Source organism: Globicephala melas, chromosome 3 (genome assembly GCF_963455315.2).
Source record: "Globicephala melas chromosome 3, mGloMel1.2, whole genome shotgun sequence".
Classification (NCBI taxonomy): Eukaryota; Metazoa; Chordata; class Mammalia; order Artiodactyla; family Delphinidae; genus Globicephala; species Globicephala melas.
This window is the reverse complement of record NC_083316.1, coordinates 110,276,191-110,296,381: the sequence shown is the minus strand read 5'-3', so window position 1 is coordinate 110,296,381 and position 20,191 is coordinate 110,276,191. Positions and strand designations below refer to the sequence as shown.

Sequence of the window (20,191 nt, the reverse complement as noted above, 5' to 3'; positions counted from 1 at the left end):
TAATTTATTTACACATTCTCTCCCATCCCACCATTAGATGCCCCCTCCCTTCGGCACAGAGTTTGAACACTAATAGTGAAAGCAGTAGTAATAGCTATGGGATAAGGGAATGAGATCCCTGGACATATGTTCTGGGGATTGGAACAGAAGTTAGATCTCCTCTTGTCAGACGATTCTCAGAGGCTTCCTGACCTGAATGGCTTGCCCTCCCAACAGTCCCTTCCACGTCTCATTACAATTTCCTCAGTGGAAGTAAATTAACTTATATTTCTTCCTCTTAGTAGGGGGGTGGGGTGCAGTGTTATGTATTAGGTAATCAACACCAGGTGCTATAGAAACCCTAAAATCTCAGCGGCATAATGCAGTAAAGACTGACTTCTCACCCTCATCAGGTCTGATAGGGTCAGGCAGCTCTCCTCAAGCAGCAACTAGGAGACTACTTTGTTCTTTGTTCTCACAAAATGCTTCGCCATACAGTCTCCATGGAAGGAAATGAGAGCGTGGATGATAACTGCATTAGTTAGGGTTCTCCAGAGTACCAGAACCAGTAGGATGGATGGATGGATGGATGGATGGATGGATGGATGGATGGATGGTGGATGGATGGATGATGGATGGATGGATGGATGGTGGATGGATGATGGATGGATGGATGGATGGTGGATGGATGGATGGATGGATGATGGATGGATGGATGGATGGATGGATGGATGGATGGTGGATGGATGGATGGATGGATGGATGGATGGAGAGTTATTTATTTTTAGGAATTGGCTCACATGATTATAGAGGCTGAGAAGTCCCAAGATCTGCAGTCAGTAAGCAGGAGGCCTAGGAGAGCCAGTGGTGTAAGTTCTAGTCTGAAAGCCAGCAACCTCAAGACCCAGGAAGAGATGTTGTTTTGGTTCAAGTCTGAAGAGGAGAAAAGACCTATGTCCCCTCTTGAACCAGTCAGGGAAAAGAAACTCTCTCTTACTCAGACTTTTTGTCTTATTCAGGTCTTCAGTTGACTGGATGAGGCCCATGGACATTAGGGAGGGCAATCTGCTTTACTCAGTCTACTGATTCAAATGTTCATCTCATCCAGAAACAGTCTCATAGATACACCAGAATAATGTTTAACCAACTCTCTGTGCACCCCATGGCCCAGTCAAGTTGATACATAAAATTAACCATCGTAATGACTGCTTGTGTAGCCAGGCATGTTCAGATTCTTTTGGTCAGAACCAGTCATATCACTGCATCCTGGCTTCAAGAGGGGCTTAGAAATAGTCTTAATGAGTGCTCAGAGATTGGAAAATGAGCCAGCATCTGCGAACACATAGCATGGCACCCTCGTGCTGGTTAGATAAAAGCTGTCTGCTCTCCACCAACAGTCCAGGAGATGCTAGATCCAGTCTTTGACATCTGTATGAATTTTTGCAAATTCCGAGTAACTAGTATACAATTACCTAAGACAATACATTCTTTTCCCTACAGTCACCAAAAGACAACTTTGGTTAAAATACTTTCCTTTTGCAAATATCTTGAGCAGAGGTGCTTCCATCCCCTTTGGGAGCCAACTTGGCAGGGTGTGGGAAATACATAGACTGGCTGGCCTGGCCGAGGCTCCCCCAGGCCACAAAGACCAGCTAGGGGGGCACCATGGAGGCCACGCACCCTGCTAACCAGGAGGCCCTGGGCTTTAAACCTTGGCGCTGACCCCATGCTTCCAGTGATGCGTCTGCTGCCTGCCACACCCGTGGCACCCCAGGGCACCCTGAGACAGTGGTGTCATAGTGTCTGGGCGCTTAGCTCACCTCTAACCTCCCCTCATCTGCCCACAGTAGTCACAGTGTGGTTTAGTTTTCCCAAAGCCAAAAGGGTTCATTGGCCAGAGGAGGCAAAACAGAGCCCTAGAACTCAGAGGATGCCCAGCTGACCTGCCCCGCCCAGGCCTCTCCCGCAAACAAAGAGAAGGCCACACCAGACCGGGGCTCTTTGGGAGCAGGACATGGGTCTACCTTCTGCATCCACCCCTGCAGCGCCCACCACTGGGCAAACAGGGAGCTCTACCAAAAGAGGGCAGTCAGGCTCTGCAGTAGCCAAGGGCTCTGCACCAGGGTCTGTGGACAGGCTCAGGGGGCCTGCTTTCCCTCCGTATGACACTTGTCCCCTTGCTGAGCCAGGAGTCGCAGGTTAGCAGGCTCTGGGCCTGTTCTGCTTGGTAGCATATACCCACGTATCCTGGCAAGTGCTCAGTATATAACTGTTGAATGAACACTGCCCTAATCAGTCACTTGCTTAAAACTACTTATTAAGCCTTTTTGTGTGCTAGGAATTGTATTAGGTGCTGGGATACAAAAGAAATAAAAGACATATGGTCTCTGTCTTCATGCAGCTTATAAGGGTGTCTGTTTACCTCAGAGAGTAGAACTTAATAACTGAACTGCAGAAATGGTTGAAGCAGCCCCAAACAACATAAGTCAACTGAGAAAGGAAATTACCCCCAGATCTGGAGGTCTTTTTTTTTTTTTTTTTTTTGCCACGCCACTCGGCTTGCGGGATCCTAGTTCCCCAACTCGGGATCAAACCCGGGCCCTTGGCAGTGAAAGCATGGAGTCCTAACCACTGGACCTGCAGGGAATTCCCTGGAGGTAATTAACTAGTGAGTTTATTACCGTCCCCAAAATGAAACAAGAAAGAGGGAATATGACAGGGGCACAAAAATTAAATGTGATCATGCATGAAAAACCAGGACATTTTGGATGAGTGCAAGGTCTGGCTGGTCCAGAGCCACCTGCCCAGGCCGGACACACCCCGGTGTTCCAAACATGCGTGTCGAGATGAAAGGCCCCAAGACCACCTGTTCCCAGCCTCCCACCCACACAGTCTCGGCAGATGTTTGAAGGGAGCCCAGAGAGGCAGGCTCTGGTGGAGGGGAACAGGGGAGGCACGAAGTACCGCCATCACCTCCTCATGGGGCGAGCTAAAGCAGCCCCACCCTGTAAACGACAAGGGAAGCCATCAGGCCCAGGGGATGTTAGATGTTGCCTGTCCCCTACTTGGTCAGGTGACCTTAGCCATGCACACTCTACCCTGGTTTCTGTTGCACTCACCAACTTCACAGTGTGGCCCTGGTCACAGGAACAAGACCAGATTAATAGAGTCTGTCACACAGGGCCACATCCCCTTTGGCAACTCCCAGGCCACCCAGGGAGAGGGTGTTCCCCGGGTCACAGGGGAAGCACATTACTGCGGGAGGAGAGCCGTGCGCAAAGAGGCCACCACTGCAGAGAGCTCTCTAAGCGCCTGGTCTGCGGTGTCTCTCCAGGTCTCCCTCATTTCCAGCCAGCCCCTGAGCCCAGCTTTGCCCTGAGCCTAGCTCAGTCAACACAGGGATGTGGGGGCTGGTAGACTGAGGTTTGAACAGAGTCTTTCCACCAGGAGCATCATTTGAAAACTGGCAAATGTCCAGGTAGGAATGTGTTCCATTAGTGCATTTCTAACGTAAGAAAACTAACACCAACTTGACAGGAATTTAAGAAATTTAATTTCTATTGCTGTGAAGCACGAGAAGCCTGCTTGAGAGGGTGCTGATGGGTTTATGAGTGTCTCATTGAGTTCAAGTCAGTGTGAGAAATAGCGCCTGAGATTAAGGGAAAGCTGTAATAGGAACTAAAACCCAGTTCTCCCACAACTCAAGTTTTATGGCCTCCTGCTTCTAGGCAGGGTGCTTGTTCGCTTGCTCATGGTGGGTCCGTTAATCCCCCATGCTGCCTCTTCTCTCCAAGCTCCAAGGAGCAGGGAGAGCGCATGTGTGGGGAGGAAAGTGAGGGCTGTGTCTGGAAAACCAAGGGTGTTCCCACTGTGGTTTGAAGGGCCTAGAGAGCCAGGGAGGTGTCTCCCTGGACTGGACCTGAAGCCCACCTGCCGTGTGCCAGGCACTGTACTAGATACGGGAGGGCCAAACAGCACTGCTGGGACCCCCTGCCGACGTGCAGCCTGGTGAGTGTGATCTCGGGTGGCCTTGGCCTGCGGCGGCTCAAAGCAGGATCTCAGTTCCCTGACTGGAGACTGAAGCCAGGCCGCGGCAGCGAGAGCCCCAAATCCTAGCCACTAGACCACCAGGGCCAGTGGTTAGTGACAAGGTCAGCTTTGGAGAAAGGAATTTCAACAAAGAGATGGAAAGTAGTGAAACAAGTAAAGTGTTTATTAGGAGGAAAAAAGTATGTGTGGATAGACTCACACAGGTGGGCTCAGAGAAAGAGTTGCACCTTTGGGGTAGTTTAAATCACTTATATGGGGAAAGTTCTTCTGGTTTCCTCTGGCCAATCATCTTGCTTTGCCTGGCTCTCAGTCCATATTTGGTCTGACTCAGGGCCCTCCCCTGTGTGCGTGTGCATCTCTTAGCCAAGATGGATTCCAGCGCAAGGGTTTCTGAGAAGTTGACAGAATATATTATGGTCTGGCGCCCCCTCCCTTCTCTGATCTCTGAGGAACCTTTCTGTGCATGTGTAGTTTGAGCAATCTCCTTGACCTCAAGAATGAGAAATACATAGTCTCTTTATTTTTCATCCAAGCAGGACTCAGCTCCTCCTTGCTCCAGCCATTATCTTTATCTTGGAGTATCTGTCCATAGGGGATAGATTCCAGCTGCTCAGCCTGGGGCCCATCTATTTCCTGCCTCAAGTGAAGCAGGAAGGTCTCTCTTGTGCTGAGCAACCCACGCTGACTTTGACAATCATGGCAATGCTACCTGAGCCTCTTCATCCCAGGAGGAATAAAGAAAAGCTGACTGATATCGGAAGGCATAGCCCATAGGGAGGCAGATGTCCCAAGCTCTGAGGAACCCCCATTTCCCTTGCCTTCCTTGAATTGCCTACACACCAGGCAGCCTTCCAGTGCTGGTTCTTATAGTGAGGACATTGTCTCTGTGTGTCCACCTCTGCCTAGCAGTGCCAGACAAGCTCCCCACCCTGGCCCTCCCCTTCCAGGGACACCAGCCTCTTTCTACAGATTCACTGTCACCCCAGACCTGACGGGAGCCCCCAGCCCAGCCCTCTGTCACTGCCCCCACCATCCTCTGGGCACAAGGCATATCTTGTTGCTTGGTCCCCCGGAAATCTAGGGCCACTTCCCACAGAGTGGCCCATGGGACCACAGATGGTCAACACCATGGGAGCAGCAGAGCCACAGCCGAGAGCTGGAAGGATCCCTTGTCGGCCCTTCCACAGGCTGCTCCCTGGAGGGCTGCAGTGTGGCTTCTCCACCTCCCTCTCCTGTGTTACTGGGCCCCACCAGAGCAGAGTCCAGGTGCAGACATATCTGAGTCCCCTGCTCTACAGACGTGCCTGGGCAGGGGTGGGGTTCGGCCCACAGTAGAAGTTCAGTCAGTGTGTTCACTGAACACGTAAGAGGGCCATCTACGCAAATCCCAGGCTGCCTGGCCCTCCTCCTGTCCCCATCACCATGGGAGGCTCAAGAGGACTGTGGGGTCCGCTCAGCTCTGCCACGCCACCGCCACAAAGCCCTTCCAGATCACTCTCCAAAGAGGGGGCAGGTGGGGGGCAGACGGTGGTAACTGAAATCAGGTTTCCTTCTGACGACTCTCATTGTCTTCACGACATGGCTGCAGCCACCATCCCATCATCATCTTGCACCATGTAGAGGCTTCCAGACGGGGCTGTGAAGGAATGGAGGGGTCCGAAGGGGCCCTTTCAGTGTCTCTGTGGGGGTCACAGGGTGTTGATCTGCCCAGCACACCCTTTCTGTCGTGACATCTGACCCCACCCCCAACCACCCAGCACCCGGCCCAGAGGTGACCCCATGGGCCAGGCCTGTGGGTCGATCAGTACTGCGACTGCAGAGTACTCCATCCACCTGGCCTGGTTGATTGCTTCAGGGAAGAACGCAGGAGATGAGTCTGGGCAATTAGATTCCCCCCGTGCTTTTTGGCCGGGCTCTCAGGAAGGATCTGGGCCCTTTCTCTGGGATCCCGTGTACAGGAACAATGTGAGGGTGGGGCCGCCCCTGGACATCTTGCAGCCACGCAGAGAGTGCCACTGTTGAGGGCCTGGATGCTTGCAGCCTCCTCCACCCCCTTAGATTTTCCAATTACAGGCATTAAGATCATCTCCGTTCTTGTTTTTTTCTTTTTTTTTTCCCTAGGCTAGTTGAGCATTTCTGAGAGTTTCTGTTACTTAAGGCTGAAACGATCATGATAAGTTCACCAGTATGATTTCTTTCAATCTTCACCCAATGTCTGTCCAAGTGTCTCCTTATGTGAAGACTTCAGAGTCCCAGAAACATCTCATGAGGTCATCCTGGAGATGGGGACCAAGAGTGTGAGAGTCTCAGAATAGACAAGTAGAAGGTGCCAAGTAGGCACAAGCTTAGATCCCAAACCCCAATGGGATGGGGACCAGTGGGTACCATGTTGAGTCGCCTGGGAGGAGAAGGTGGGGCAAGGTCAGGGACTGTCCTCAATTCACGGTGAATCTGTGGGTGATGGGGAGCCACTGGTAGCTTTTGAACAGGGCTGTGATATATCTTGTACTCCAAGTGGTGACCAGGACACTCACGGGCAGAAGGGGCAAACGGGAGGGGTGACCGTACAGGAGGCTATTGAGGACCTGGATGGAGAGGGACGGGAGGGTTCCGGGGGTGTCAGGAGGGAAGCCCCTGTGGGCTTGGCACCTGTTCACGCTGCCACTTGAGGCATCACTTGGACCATCACGGCAAGTGGGCAAGGAACAGAGGCAGGTGGCGTTGAGGGAAGCAGCAGCCGGGCAGCTCCCGGCAGGACCGGGGAGAGTGAGCAGGGACGTCTGCTCAGAACCGTGCGCTCCGAGTCCTAGGGCCTGAAAGCCAGCCGGGCCCCCAGAGCCCTCCTAGCCCAATCCCTCATTATATGGATGTCTAAACTGAGGCCCAGGGACAGGAAGGGACTTGCCCGAGGCCACTCGGGTGTCACCAGCAGAGCCAGGCCTGGAGGCCAGGGCGTCCAGAGCCATAGCCAGGCACCTGCCCAGTTCGCTCGAGCCCCAGGCCGTGATGCCGCCTCGTCTTTCCCTCACTGGGAAATCACCCCGGGAGATGGGGCCTGCCGGGGAAGACGTGTTGAACAGTAAATAACCAAGAGTGAGGAGCAGTTCATTTGCCATAAATACCTCCAGAATTTTAAAAGGATCTGGGGAATATTGACATGGACGAAATCTAATAAAACATTCATTTAATTAAACTTTAAATGACCCAAATATTTGCCGTTTGGTTAATATTTGTGTAGCTGACAGGAGCAGAATTATGATGGTTTTGTCAGTACTCATGCATTCTAATTTTGCATGAGTCTTTCCCGTGAGAATCACACATCTTCAGACATACAGATGTTCGAGGGTGCACTCAGGAAAGATGCGGGAACCAGATCCCAGCGGCGGATGGCGAGCCACACAGGCTTCCCACTCGGGTTTGTTTGTTTGTGTGTTTTTAGCCCTGTGCTATAGTCTCCTCCAGCCGTTTTTCTACAACTGTTTAAAATGGAAGACTTTGGGGCCGCGTGGAGGAAGGGGCTCCTACATTGCACGTAATCTTACATTCCCATGCTCCTAGACTGGTAATTAAGGCCCCTGGGACCCCACCGACCACACTGCCTCCCCTCCCCACCTGTACCCACATTCTCCCTTTCCATCTCCCCATTCCCGCCACACCCCAATCTTTTAAGGCAGTGGCTCTCAGGCCTCAGGTACCACAGAAGCCCCTGGATGATTGTTAAAACCTGATGCCCATCCTGCCACCAGACAGTACCAGCCTGGGCTCGAGGGGCAGGAGTCTGCGTTTTGATCAGTTGCCCCAGAGATGAGCTGCAGGTGGCGGGAGGAGCCCTACCTGGAGAAGCAGAGTTCTGGAGCCCAGGGGAGGTCCTGCTTCCTCTGAGGGCCCCTCCCTGACTTCCCAGTTGGCCTTTTACTTTTACTCTCACTGGTGCTCATACATGCAAAGAAAACATAGGTTCCTTTTGTAACATAACTGACTGCTTCATACACCCCACCCACCAGCCACTGGGAGAAAAATGTCCCTAAATGTTCAGTCCATTGTAAAGCTTAGTCCGAGCTGATCATTTTAACAGTCCACGTAAGTAATGCCCTGGCTAATAAAAATGCTTTGTGTCTCCAATTCCCAGCCCCCCAGGCTGGTTTCTGAGTGTAGAGGGAAGCGTGCAGCTGTCCACCGCCACCTCTGGTCCCCACCGCAAGGACCCCTGGTCGCGCTGTCCACGGGCACCCGCGGCAGAGGTCAGCCCTGCTGTGCTTTTGGTCTGGACACTCTCAGCCTAGTGGAGTCCAGAGTCCCCACTGGCATGATGCGCCCTTGAGGTCTGGAGGCCGTTCCGTCAGGCCCAGGTCTGAGAGTCCGATGCAGTCCTCAGGTACAGAGGCCCAGAGCACACCCTGACCCAGCCAGGAACCTCTGGGCCCCTCCATGGCGCGAGGCACCAAGGGGGCTCTGGCAGACGAGCGCAGGCCCTGGCTCTCTGCCACATCTTTGTGGTCGCCTGAGGTGGTGGGGTGCAGGCTGCTTGAGGGAGGGTTCAGCCTCCTCCTAGAGCCCCCCGTGGTTCCCCTCACCCGCACACCAACAGGCATGCTCTCTGCCCTTCCCGCTGTCTCCCTCCTTCTTCCCACACGCCTGGGACGAGGGGGGCCTTCCACACCCCCTCCCACTTCCACAGAGCACGGAGCCTTGTGGCTCTTCTGAGGAGGAAGAGTTGTCTCCTCTGCACTTGGGCACAGTGGGAGCTAAACTATTTTAGCAAGTTCTTCTCTCCCTCTCTCTACCCCTCTGAATCTCCAAAGCCTGGCTCTTGCTACAGAGGGTTAGCGGCTTCTCTGCTGGAGCAATAAGCCTCCTGACTCAGAGGCGGGAGGGCAGCAAGCAGAACATGATTTAAGAGGGAACTTGAAATGCATCACTTTAATGTTTGTAAAATACTACGCCGGTTGCGTCTGCATCAGTCACTCAGTGCTTATCTTTCCTCCTGTGGCTCCTTCAGCGGGAGTCACATTTTTCCTCTGTGTGATTGCCCCTCTCCACTGGCCTGTTGGCTCTTTTTTCCTTCTTTATTTCCATTTTCTCCATTTTTCATCAATCCATCCATCCAACAAGCACTGATTAAGCACCTAGTGTATATCTTGTTCCTCTTCGTGGTCCCAGGGCCAGGCCGCTGAATGTTTGCAGAGGAGAAAGGGCTTTGGGGCGCAGGATCAGACCTTAGTGCACCCGCTTTCACTGCACCTGCTTTGCGGCGCATGGCACCTACAGCTGTTTTTGCTCCCCTTCCCCTCCTCCTTGCCCACACACACTGGCGAGAGGGTGTGAGCACAGGTGTGCTGCCTGGTCACAGCTCAGAAGTGTCCCGCGGAGTCACAGAGCTCAGGTCCCAACTCTGTGCCTTTCTCCACACCTGTCAGGCCCCCAGGTCCCAGCGTCTTGGCTGGCATCCCAGAGTAACACAGGCCCCCAGAGCCAGCCCCCTCCCCCCACTCATGCTGCCTCTGGCTGCCTCCCCAGGCTCCCCCAAGTAGATTTGGGGGCAGAACAGTGGAGGGGTAGTCCAGTCAGTGAGCTAGTGACGCCCCTCCAAGCCTCATCCCATTCTGGCATTTGAATACCCTGAGTTTGATTTTTTTTCTCCAATCCTGAGAATTTCACAAGGCCTGTGAGTGCAGGGAGGTATTTCAGACCCTTCCTCTCTGTCTGATGGATGCTCAGTCTTAATGCCAGTTATCAAGTGTAAAGTGGCAAGGATTAATCATTTGTTCAGCCTAAAGTACACTTCAAGAAATTAAAGGCTGCGGTGCACGGCGGCTGAGCAGGAATCCAAATCCAAGTTCAGAGAGTCCTTAGACAGAAACAGACCTTCAAAGGTCAGCCAGTTCATTCCCCAGACTTCAGACAGTGCAACCTTTAATTTGCCCCCAGGTAGACGAGAAACCTGTCGGCCCGGCCAGCAGACCTTGACAGCACTTGGCAAGACCCCGACTCCAGGGGGCCTGGAGAGCACAGTGCAGGGCCAGCACACCTGGCTCCCTGGTTTCGGAGGGGCAGCCCACACTCTTAGCTTGACTCACAGATCCACAGCCCAGATGCTTCCCCTACGCTAGCTGTGGTTCCTGACCTGATTTGCCTCAAACAGCCCTTTGAGCGTTTAGCGTAAGTTGTGGCCCCTCTCCCAGGAGGTGTGTCCATCTGTACGTTTAGTCAGCACAGCGTGGACAGTGTTCCTGCCCCCGGAATTTGCCCGAGGCCCCTGACCTGCAGTAGATCCCTGTGGCTGTATCCCTTCAGGTATAGACTCCATCCCCTGGGCCTACAGCTGACGGTTTCTCCTTTCCCTGCAGAGGTGGTACAGCTCAGCCTCGCCCCTGAGGAGAGGGTCAGTGTGGCCACAGTGACCGTGGGCCTGAGCACAGTGCTGACCTGCGCTGTCCACGGAGACCTGCGGCCGCCCATCGTCTGGAAGCGCAACGGGCTGGCCCTGAACTTCCTGGATTTGGAAGACATCAATGTAAGTCACCTGGCTCTGACTCTGAGCTCAGACGCACCTCCCAGGGAAGCCAACTGGGCAAGATGCCGAGATGCCATGTGGTAGCTGCAGGGCCAGAGGGCTTTCTTTTCACATCCCACGTTGGTGCCATTCAGCCTGTTGTCTGGTGTCTGGAGGTATCAGTCCCACCTCGTGCAGAGAATAGGATGGATGGTGGCTGCAAGCCGCTAGCCCGCCCCAGAATAAGGTGAACAGGGGAGGCGCGGTGGGCAGGGCAGAGCATCTGGCTGGGTGGCCCCCAGGAGAGACTCTGGACCCTGAAGCTGGGGAGGATACAGACAGCTGGATGCCGAGGAGGGGGTATTCCCTGTGGAGGGCAGAGGTGAGCCTCTGGGCTGGGTTGGCTGGAGGGCAGGGGCAGCAGGGTGGTGAAAGGAAACAAGATCAGGCCAGAGGGGCCTGCCCAGGAGCCTTGTTTGCTGGGAGAGAGTATGGATGTGATGAGTTGAGCAGAAGAAGAGAGCTCCAGAGCTCTCACAGCCTAACAGGAGCAACGGGGGCCTCCTGGGTTCTGAGGGCGCAGGCACCCCGCACTGGGGTCCCAGCATCACCCCACTCTGCCTTTATTACTGGACAATTTCTTAAACTGATCCTCAGTGAGTTAATCTATTAGAAGAGCAACATTATCGGTGCCTCCCTTCTACTGGCCTTGAGGAATAAAGGGATTGAGTCAAGAATACGCACTGGCCCTGGTTTGGCACAGGATAAGGTGGCTTCCTGGGAGTTCATGTGAGAAGATGGAGTGATGTCACCCACACAGGGCGCTGCCAGGATGGCTGACAGGTCTTGAGCTACTGTGACAGGAATACAAGTTTCAGGCAGAAAGGGGGCAGCCCTGGTCTCCTTGGCTCAGGACAGGCCAACCCAGAATGGGCTGCTTGGCCCCAAGAAGGAAGGCCTGTGGGATGAGTGGTCAGTTCCTGTAGCCGCTGTGAGGTGGTGAGGGAGGTGCTGGGGCAGAGGGAGCTGGCCTGGGCCGTGTGACCCATGAGATGGACTAGTACAAAGGGCAAGGGACCAAAAAGAGACCAATTGGTTTGCTTAGATGCAATACCAGTCCAGCCATCAGCCCTGCCCCGCAATGCAGTGAGCATCACAGGAGGCAGTGAGCTCCCCATCCCTAGAGGCATACAAGCTCAAGCAGGACCATGGTAAACGATGCTGCTAGCCACAAGAGGGCAGCTAAACTCCATGACCTTGAAGATCCCTTCCAACTCTGAGACTACTTTGTGGGGAGAGAGGTCCAGCGTTTAATCCTGCAGGAACCACAAAGTTGGAATTCTGCTACTCCCTAGACCCCTCTGGATGTGCCCTGGAGAACATGGGGGAAGCAGATGGGAAGAGGGGGTCACTCTAGAGTCCCACCCTGGGCAGAGCTGGGCAGAAGTGCCGTTTCCCCACCTTTGTCACACCAGGCAGGATGGTTTCCTTGCAATTTCCCCACTAGAGTGAGCATAGCCTATATCCCACCCATCTCTGAATGTCAGTACCAGCAAGCCTGGTGGCTGCTTGACGGTCAGATGCTGGGTGGGCAGAGTTCTTCATCTTCTGAGCCTAAGGTGCCCAGGGCTTGTCTGCGATCTTAGCAAGGGAAGGCACTGTCCTGTTTGTAAAGACTAGGGTGTGTGTGTGTGTGTGCACGTGCACGTGTGTGCACTGGGGCACACATTTGTGTATGCATCTCTTTCAAGGTGGGTTGCCAGCTTTTAACCATGTTTGGCCAGTAGTGATTAATTCAGAACTAGGTCAGGTCCTCCTGTGTGTGTCTGAACATCCATGTGCATTGCTTGATGCTCTATTTAAAGACATTAGAAATAAAGGCAGAGGCAGAACTCCTCTTAATGCACTTGCCTGCGGTTAATTAAATTACTCTGAGTGTCTTTCCCCTCCCTCGAACATGCCTCCAGCACCAGCTCAATTGAATTTCTACTTTTCACAGTGAGGTTAGCAATTTGGGTAATTGTGGGTGCAACTGGAGATTAATGGCCTCTTGTTACCTCCCAGGAAACACTTGCTGCTCTGGGCAAGTCAGCTGCCCACAAGCAGGCAGGGGCCTGTGCTTCTCAGAAACCCCAGCGTGAGGGTGCAGGGCAGCGCCAGCCCCGCAGGGGTCCTTGCCCGATGCATGCAAGCACACACACACACAACACAACACAACACTCACACAACACGCTCACACACACACACACACACACACACGCACGCACCTGCCTTTAAGAGGGGAGGGACACAGCACAGCCTACTCATGAAGGGCCAGGCTCTGGGGTCACAAGGACCTGGGTTTAAGCCTCAGTTCTGCCACTTACTAGTTGAGTGACCTTGGAGATAGCACTTGACTTCTCTAGGCCTGTTTCCTCCTCTGTGGAAAAGGGATAAATAATAGATCCTGCCTCATAGGGTTATAATGAGGATTAAGAGACACATGAAATTCTTAGCATATAATGTTCCATGCTAACTATTATCACTCTCATTTTCACAATATTACTAATTATTATTATTATTACTGCTCCCACCAGACAACACTCTCAACCCCTTGCAGCCCGAGTCCCCAGACAGCAGCCAGCGCAGTGTGGTGAGGCTCCCCGTCAGGCAGGTGTGACCCTGGGGTGCCCCTGCTGCCTGTAGTCGCCTCGATTCATCCGGAGGGAGACGCTGACCAGCCACCTCCGACAAGTCCAGGGCCGCCACCTTCTCTGAGCCTGTGGGGAAACGGGGATGAGGCTGTCCTCCTCGCGTGGGCATTTTCAGACTGAGCGTGTCCTAGGACAGTGAGGAGAGCAGCCCCAGGAGGACATCAGGCTGGAGATGGGTAGAGCTGGGTCATCAGGATTCTCAGGGCATTTCTGAAGCAAGATTGGTCAGGGGAGAAAAGCCCAGGGGGGCGCTACCCTGGTCGAGCAAAGATCGAGGATCGAGGGGTTCGTAGAGCCCCCCGGCCTGTGGCATCTCAGCGCCCTCCCCCACCTGCCACAGTCAGAGATGAAACACGATCACAGGCCTTGTAATGAGCAACTGGCTCCGAAACGCTGCAGGGGAAACAGGGGAAGCTGATCAGCTTACAAAACCCAAGGCGGGCAGAGGTGTGGGCCTCCTTTCTTTGTCATTTGTACGAGACATCTTGATTGGCAACAAAATATTAATCACTTTTTCACTACTCTCTTAATGAGAGGTTTTCATGAGCAACAAAATATTAATTTGTCTTATCTGTTAAGAATTCTGTTAATGAATTCAGTCACAGAGCTATTACAGAATGCCATGCTAATGACACATGTAATTAAACTTTTCTGACTTGCAAACATCAAGGATGCCTCAAGCCTCAGAATAATATTTGATCAGAAAGTAAATGTACCCTTGTAGCCCGGAGCCAAGCAAGAAGGAGCCACTTGGATTCCCCAGTGAGCAGTGTCGCTGTCAGGAGTCACCAGTGTGTACACGGCCATCCAGATGGCCTACGTGGGGAGCCATCCTCTGCATTCACGTAATAAGTGCCTGCGAGTGGCAAGCCCTGTGGCAGAGCGTGGAGCAAAGACATTCTCCCCGGCCCCGAGGGGGCAAGGTAGCACAGACCTGTTGTGCCCCGCCCCCGGGATGCCTGAGCCCCCCTCTGCAGGATGCCTCAGCCTCACTGCAGCACAGGCCATGAGGGGCCCTGCCTCAGCCCCGCCCGGGAAAACAAACCCCCCAAGCAGAGGGCAGCACTAGGTACCAGGAGTGCAAAGGCCCCCAGACAGGTGCTCCCCAGGAGGGGCGGGAATTCTGCCTCACCTCTCGGCAGCGGGTCTCTGGACTATGATACCTCCTTCTGTTTGGGTGATAAGAAATCAATCGTTTCTGCTCGTGCACGTTCCCCAGAGCTCACAAAGGGCGGCCTGTAATTTGTTTACTTCCTGGCCAACTGCTGGGCTCTTTACAGAAGCAGCGGTGGGTCTGGTGGCTTCAGACCTGGCCCTGTGGCCCCCACCTCAGCCCTCAAGGGCCCACGGCCACTGCTCCAGCTCAGAAGCTGCGGGCAGGGGACAGGCACAACAGCTCCCTGAGCACCACCTGCCCTGATCTTGGGCCAGGCTGCCGGCCAGGAGAGCACCTATGCTGGCGTGCCTGGGCGAGCCCACACCCCGCAGGCCATGCACCGTGTGCCTGTGGTCAGCATGGCCAGCCTAGGGCCCTGCTCTGCTCAGACAGCCCTGTGCCACGTGGGGGAGGGCAGCCCGTCACTCTGGAGGGCCACAACCAGAGTCCGTGGGGGAAGTGTACCCTCAGGAAGGACTCTGCCTTAGGAGGCAGGGAGATGCCTCTCACCACCGGTACCCAAGTGGAAAGGGGACCAGCCAGGTGCCCCCCGAGGGCTCTCTGGGCTCTGGGGTTATACAGTGCTGTGATAAGGAAGTTGTGTGGGAAGCAGGGACGTGTGGGGCATGAGAGCCCTGCACAGGAGCCAGGAACCTTGCTTTTTCACCTGGACCTCAGAGCCTCCATCTTTCCTGTCTCCCGAGGCCTGTCCCCTGAGACAGGCATCGGGGCTGGGGTGGGGGCCCATCCATATGGGGCAGATCCATACACTTCTCGCCCTACCCTGGGCTCCACACTAGGTGTCCTTGAGGTGAGGGGGGAGGCTGCCTCACTTTCTGCAGAAGTGGAACCCATCCCAGGCTGCAGCGCCCTGCCCAGACTACACAGTAGCTACTCAGGAAGTAAAGTGACCGTCCCCTAACCCAGTCTTCACACCCTGCCCCAACAATGTCAGCTGCCCTCCCCTCGTAATTGTCTTCCTCACTGTCCCTTATATCCCCAAGGACAGGGGCTGCCCATCAGGGGAGGAGAAGCAGGGAGAAGACATCCCCAAAGTCCCAGAAAATAGCTGACTCCTGAATCCTTGCTAGCGTTAATGCTGGTGTTTCTACCATTGGTACTAAGCCACTGCTGTGTCCAGGAGCCAGTTTCCATGCTAGTCCACTCACAAGCATTTAATCCTCATTGCAGCCCTGTGAGGCAAGTGGGGTTCTGTTAGTCAGAGGGTCCAGGAGCTTGCCAGGGCCTGCAGCCAGCCTGCACACCCCAGCCAGAGCTCCCCAGGTTCCTTGCTCTCAGGACACAGCACCTAGCACCAAGCATTGCCAAGGCCTCGCCCTGGGGCAGCTGGGCCTGCCTCCTGCGTCAACAGTAGCCGCTGCAGTGTCCGAGCCCCAGTGGATGTGTCCCCTCCTGGTGCAGCCCGTGTGTCTGGTGCTCCAGATCTCGTTAGCCACCAGCCTCTGCCACAGCAAAGAGAAGGCAGAAGGCTCTGAGACCAGCACGTGGAATTGTTTGGCCGAGATATTCTTAGGGAGAGGAAAAATTTTTCTATTGTATTCTTTTTTAAAAAAAGGCTTATAGCAAACCCCATATATTGCAAATGACTTGAAAAAGCCACTCTTTTTTTTGCTGTTTTTTTTTCTTTCACCAAATCTCCCTATTGGGGGCTTTCAGATGTCGGCAGGCAGAGTACAGTGACAAAAGCAGAGAAACAAAACCCATTAAAAGAAATTATTTGTGGCAGTGTTTGAAGGATGTGTTAAAAGATTCCCTTTTTCCCCATGCCTATATGGGGAACAAATAACTCTAATGAAGCATATGCTCTTAGCCAGCTCTTCTTTGGAAGTGAGTTATTAAAAAGACCAAAAGAGAATGATTTAAGAGCTCATGACTCATTTAATTCTTATTGTCTTTGTATGAACCAGTCATGAATCTATTGTAAAAAGATGAGAGGCGTTTGATTAGCACGGAGAGCTGTTTGCCACATGCTAGACAGTGGTTGTAGGTTCTGCATTAAAATAATCTCGTTAAACGCTTGGGTACATTTTGTTTTAAAATCTTGGAAAACAGTATACTTGAAGCACTCAAAGCCTTTGGCCAGCTCGTGTCGAAAACCCTGGTTACAGATGAACAACCGGTTCTTTTGAGCTTTGGATGAGCTCAAACCACAAGGAGAATTGGCCAGAGCTCTCCAAGAGACAGGGCCCGGGCCCATGGTACATCAGCCTGTGGAACTCGTGGGGGTCTCTGCCCTCCCAAATACCTCCACTGGCCTTTGCTTTCTCAGTGGCCTCCTCAGGATCACCCCTCTTTCCCCATAGTGTTACCGACCAGGGTTCTTGGCCTCTTTAATCAACAGAAATTGATCAGAGGCCAGACAAGAAATTCAGGTAAGGCTTTATTGGGGCCCCTGCTGCAGCAGCGGGGAGTGAGAACAGCAGCGGGGAGTGAGAACAAACAACAGGTTCCCTTGCTGACTCACTAGCTGAGCGGGGTGGAACCGGCGAACTTGTTCTTTATATGCGGTGAGAGTAGGGATGTGTCCAGGGGGGTCAGGCTGGAGGGCCAGCTTATGTGGTTTGCCCACCCCTTCGGTGGTGTTGTGTGCAGAGGGCATGCGCAGTACCCTGCTTTTGCTCCCGACCCCTTGGTTTTGCTCCAGGCTCTTCAGAAGTGGCAGTTGGGTTTTTTGGTCTCTTTGTATCTTTCGTCCATAATTTGCCCCAACGGCAGCATGCACGCAGTTATTTTTAGTCCCACACAGTTTCTTTGTATTCTGTTGCTCGAGGAGGGGTGTGTCCAGGTGCAATCACTGCAGCAAAGGGGCCCAGGTCCCAACCTATCTCAATAGTACTAGCTTCAAGGCTTTACTTGTGCTCAGTGACCTCTTCTGGCCCCATCTCAAAGGTACAGAGTCCCTCAGGAAGGTTCTGATCCAGCTTCCAGACCCTGAATGCAGAGCCCCAAGCCCTGCGCAGGGGAGCTCACATTCAGGCTGTTTTCAGGCTTTATCTTATAAAAACGATGCTGTGGTGAACATCCTTATACATACCTCTTTGCACATTTGTGTAAGCAGCCCTGTAAGATAAGTTCTTAGAAGTGGAATAACTATACCCAAGAGTGGACCTGTTTTCAGTTTTGACGGATATTGCCAAATCTCCCTCCAAAAAAGTTGCACCAGTTTATACTCCCTCCAATGGTGTATAAGATTTTTAAACACCATAGCAGGAGAAAATTCCTGATTGCAAGCCTTGTTGGTCCCTGAAATGAGCCATGGAAGGAAATTTAATCAAATCCTCCCTGGGGTGTTTCCGGAACAGCAAGAATGCCTGTCAGCTGTCTTGGCTGGGAGTGTGATCCAGGTTAGAGGAGCTGGTCGGCCCTCTAGGCCTGGGGACTCGTGATGCAAGGGGCCCCCGGGGGGAGGGTTGCAGGGTTCCCAGATGAGGGCAGCAGGTTCGAGACGCTGTGGAAGTTCAGTGGACCCTGCAGTGCAGTCTAGCGCCTGAGTCCCTTCCCACCCAGGCTGGGCACACGGGGCTGATCGGTTAAGGATCCGAAGCCCCATTCAGGGGCTCAGGCCTGCAACGCCCCGGAAGGCCCCAGGAGCTGCCACTCATCCACGTGATATACTCTATAGAGTCCTGGCCAGTCAAGAGGTGTCTGCCCTCTGGCCTCTGGGGATGGACGAACTGGTGCTCAAAGCAATGTCTCTGGCGTGAGCCTTCTCGTACAGGTACCCAGGCCCCTGTGTGCACTCAGACACTCAAGCTTGCTCCCAGGGCAGATGCTTAGCATCCACACAACTGGGTCAGAATCTCCCCCATTTGAGTTCTGGAGCCAATTACAAAGTTAGAGACAGCAGTTCATACGAGAACGTCCTCAGTCTGATACCAATTTCAAGTTTGGGGAGTTCCCCAAACTACCTTTAGGTTTAATAATTTAACTAGAAGGACTCACAGAACTCACTGAGAGCTGCTATACTCACAGTTACGGTTTATTATCAGGAAGGAGTACAGATTAAAGTCAGCCAGGAGCAGAAGCCCACAGGACAGAGTCCAGGAGGGTCCAAGTGCGGAGCTTCCATTGTCTCCTGGTGCGGTCATGGCTCCCAGCATAGACGTGTAACAACATACCTACCAGGGAAGCTCACCCAGGTCTGTGTCCAGAGCCTTCACTAGCGCTCAATCCCGTACTGCCCGCGTGGCTGACCCCTCGTATCCAGCCAGGAGACAGGAGGCAGACCTGGTCCCATGTGGTGCAGGGCTCCCTTCATAAATCACATTGTTAGATGCTCTGGTTTGCTCAAGCAAACAAAGGCACATCCCAAGGCCTAGAGTTCACCTCCCAATAGCTGAGGGCAAAGGCCAGACTTCTCTCTGGGTAACGTTACTCCTTCACTTCACTTCCTATGGCTCCCCACGAGCCAGCACTCTAGGCTGACACACCTCCATTCATTCAGCAAACACTAACTGAGCACCCATTATGCACCAGGCGCCATGCCACACATGGGCACAGAGAGATGAGGTGCCTCCCCTCTGGCACTGACCACGTAAACCGCAGGCAGCAAGTGGCTGCACAGTCCGGGGGAAGCCCGGAGCCTCCCCACAGTGCCTTCTCCCACACCTGTGGCTCCCTGCCCTGGGCCAGGCCTGGGAGTGGGCAGGAGGACAGACCCACTCCAGGCTGCTCACACCGAACGTGACTGTCCATAGCAGCCTTCCCCTGGGGGCTCAGTGGCCACTTAGGCATTGCTTCAAGTTGCAGAGACTTCTTTTTTAAGAGGACTTTGATCAAGAGGACTGCTTCTGCAGGCCCTCGCAGAGTGACAGGTCTGTCCTCCGAGGGGCTAGAAGGAGGTGACCAACACGGGAACCCCAGTGTGAGTCCGAGGGGTCAGCTGTGTAGAGAGAGCAGGGGTTTGGAACATGCGTGTACACACATGCTGTTTACTGCATGTGTTCACAAGGATGTTTGTCTGTGCCCACCAATGATGCATCTGGTCTTTGCTGGGTCTGGATGATGGATGTGTGTGTTCATGTGAGTGCAGACATCTCTGAGGACCGGCCATCACCAAGGCGCCGCATCGCTCAGTGCATTTGTGCAGGTGGGATGCTAGGGTTAGTGAAATTCTGGGGGCCAGAGTCAAAGCAACCTGGGGGAAAAGACCCTCTCCTTTACTCCATCCTCTCCAAAGAGAGCCAAGAGTGCTCCTGAGAAGGGCAGAGCTAGAAAAGCTCTGAATAAATGTTCCTAAACTTTGTAGCACTGACAGTACCATTAACGTAACCTCTGAAATCACTCTGGAGTCCTTGTGTCTAACGTTTAGTCACTAAATAATCAGCACTGATGGCTCATGTTCATATTACTTAGACCTGACTCACATGTATCACCATGACAACATCCCCCATCTTGCCTCTGCTTAAATATTGTTTAATACTGAAGTTTCGTTTAATTACTTTATTAAGGGCAGATACCTAGAAAATAGCTTTTTAAAAGGCAAAAAAAAAAAACGTATCTTTAAGTAAAATGTCTCTTTTCCAAAGACAGATGTGCATCAATACAAAGAATGGTCTCATCTGGCATCTGTTTATTTCTGGAAGGAACCTTGATTTTGCTAATACATTTCTACGCATCAGAGCAAAAGAAAAAAAAGCCATCCATAAAAAGACAGTTTCAGAGATGCAGTCAAGCACTGATAGCAGCATTCAGACACACCTCAGAAAACCTTCAGGAGAAGAAGGATTGCAGGTTTAGTTTTATGTAATTTCATAAATCAATTTATAAAGTAATTTCCTTACATCCAATGAGGTAACT

The 20,191-nt window shown here is 53.0% G+C and overlaps 1 protein-coding gene across 1 annotated transcript in view; it reads left to right on the top strand.

The window, feature by feature from the left end:
* FSTL4 (follistatin like 4) overlaps positions 1 to 20,191 on the top strand; it is a 495,703-nt gene that overhangs the window by 415,973 nt on the left and 59,539 nt on the right. The window contains exon 7 of the mRNA XM_060296220.2: positions 10,377 to 10,543. Coding sequence (XP_060152203.1) covers positions 10,377 to 10,543 — 167 coding nt within the window. The remainder of the gene's footprint in view (positions 1 to 10,376; positions 10,544 to 20,191) is intronic.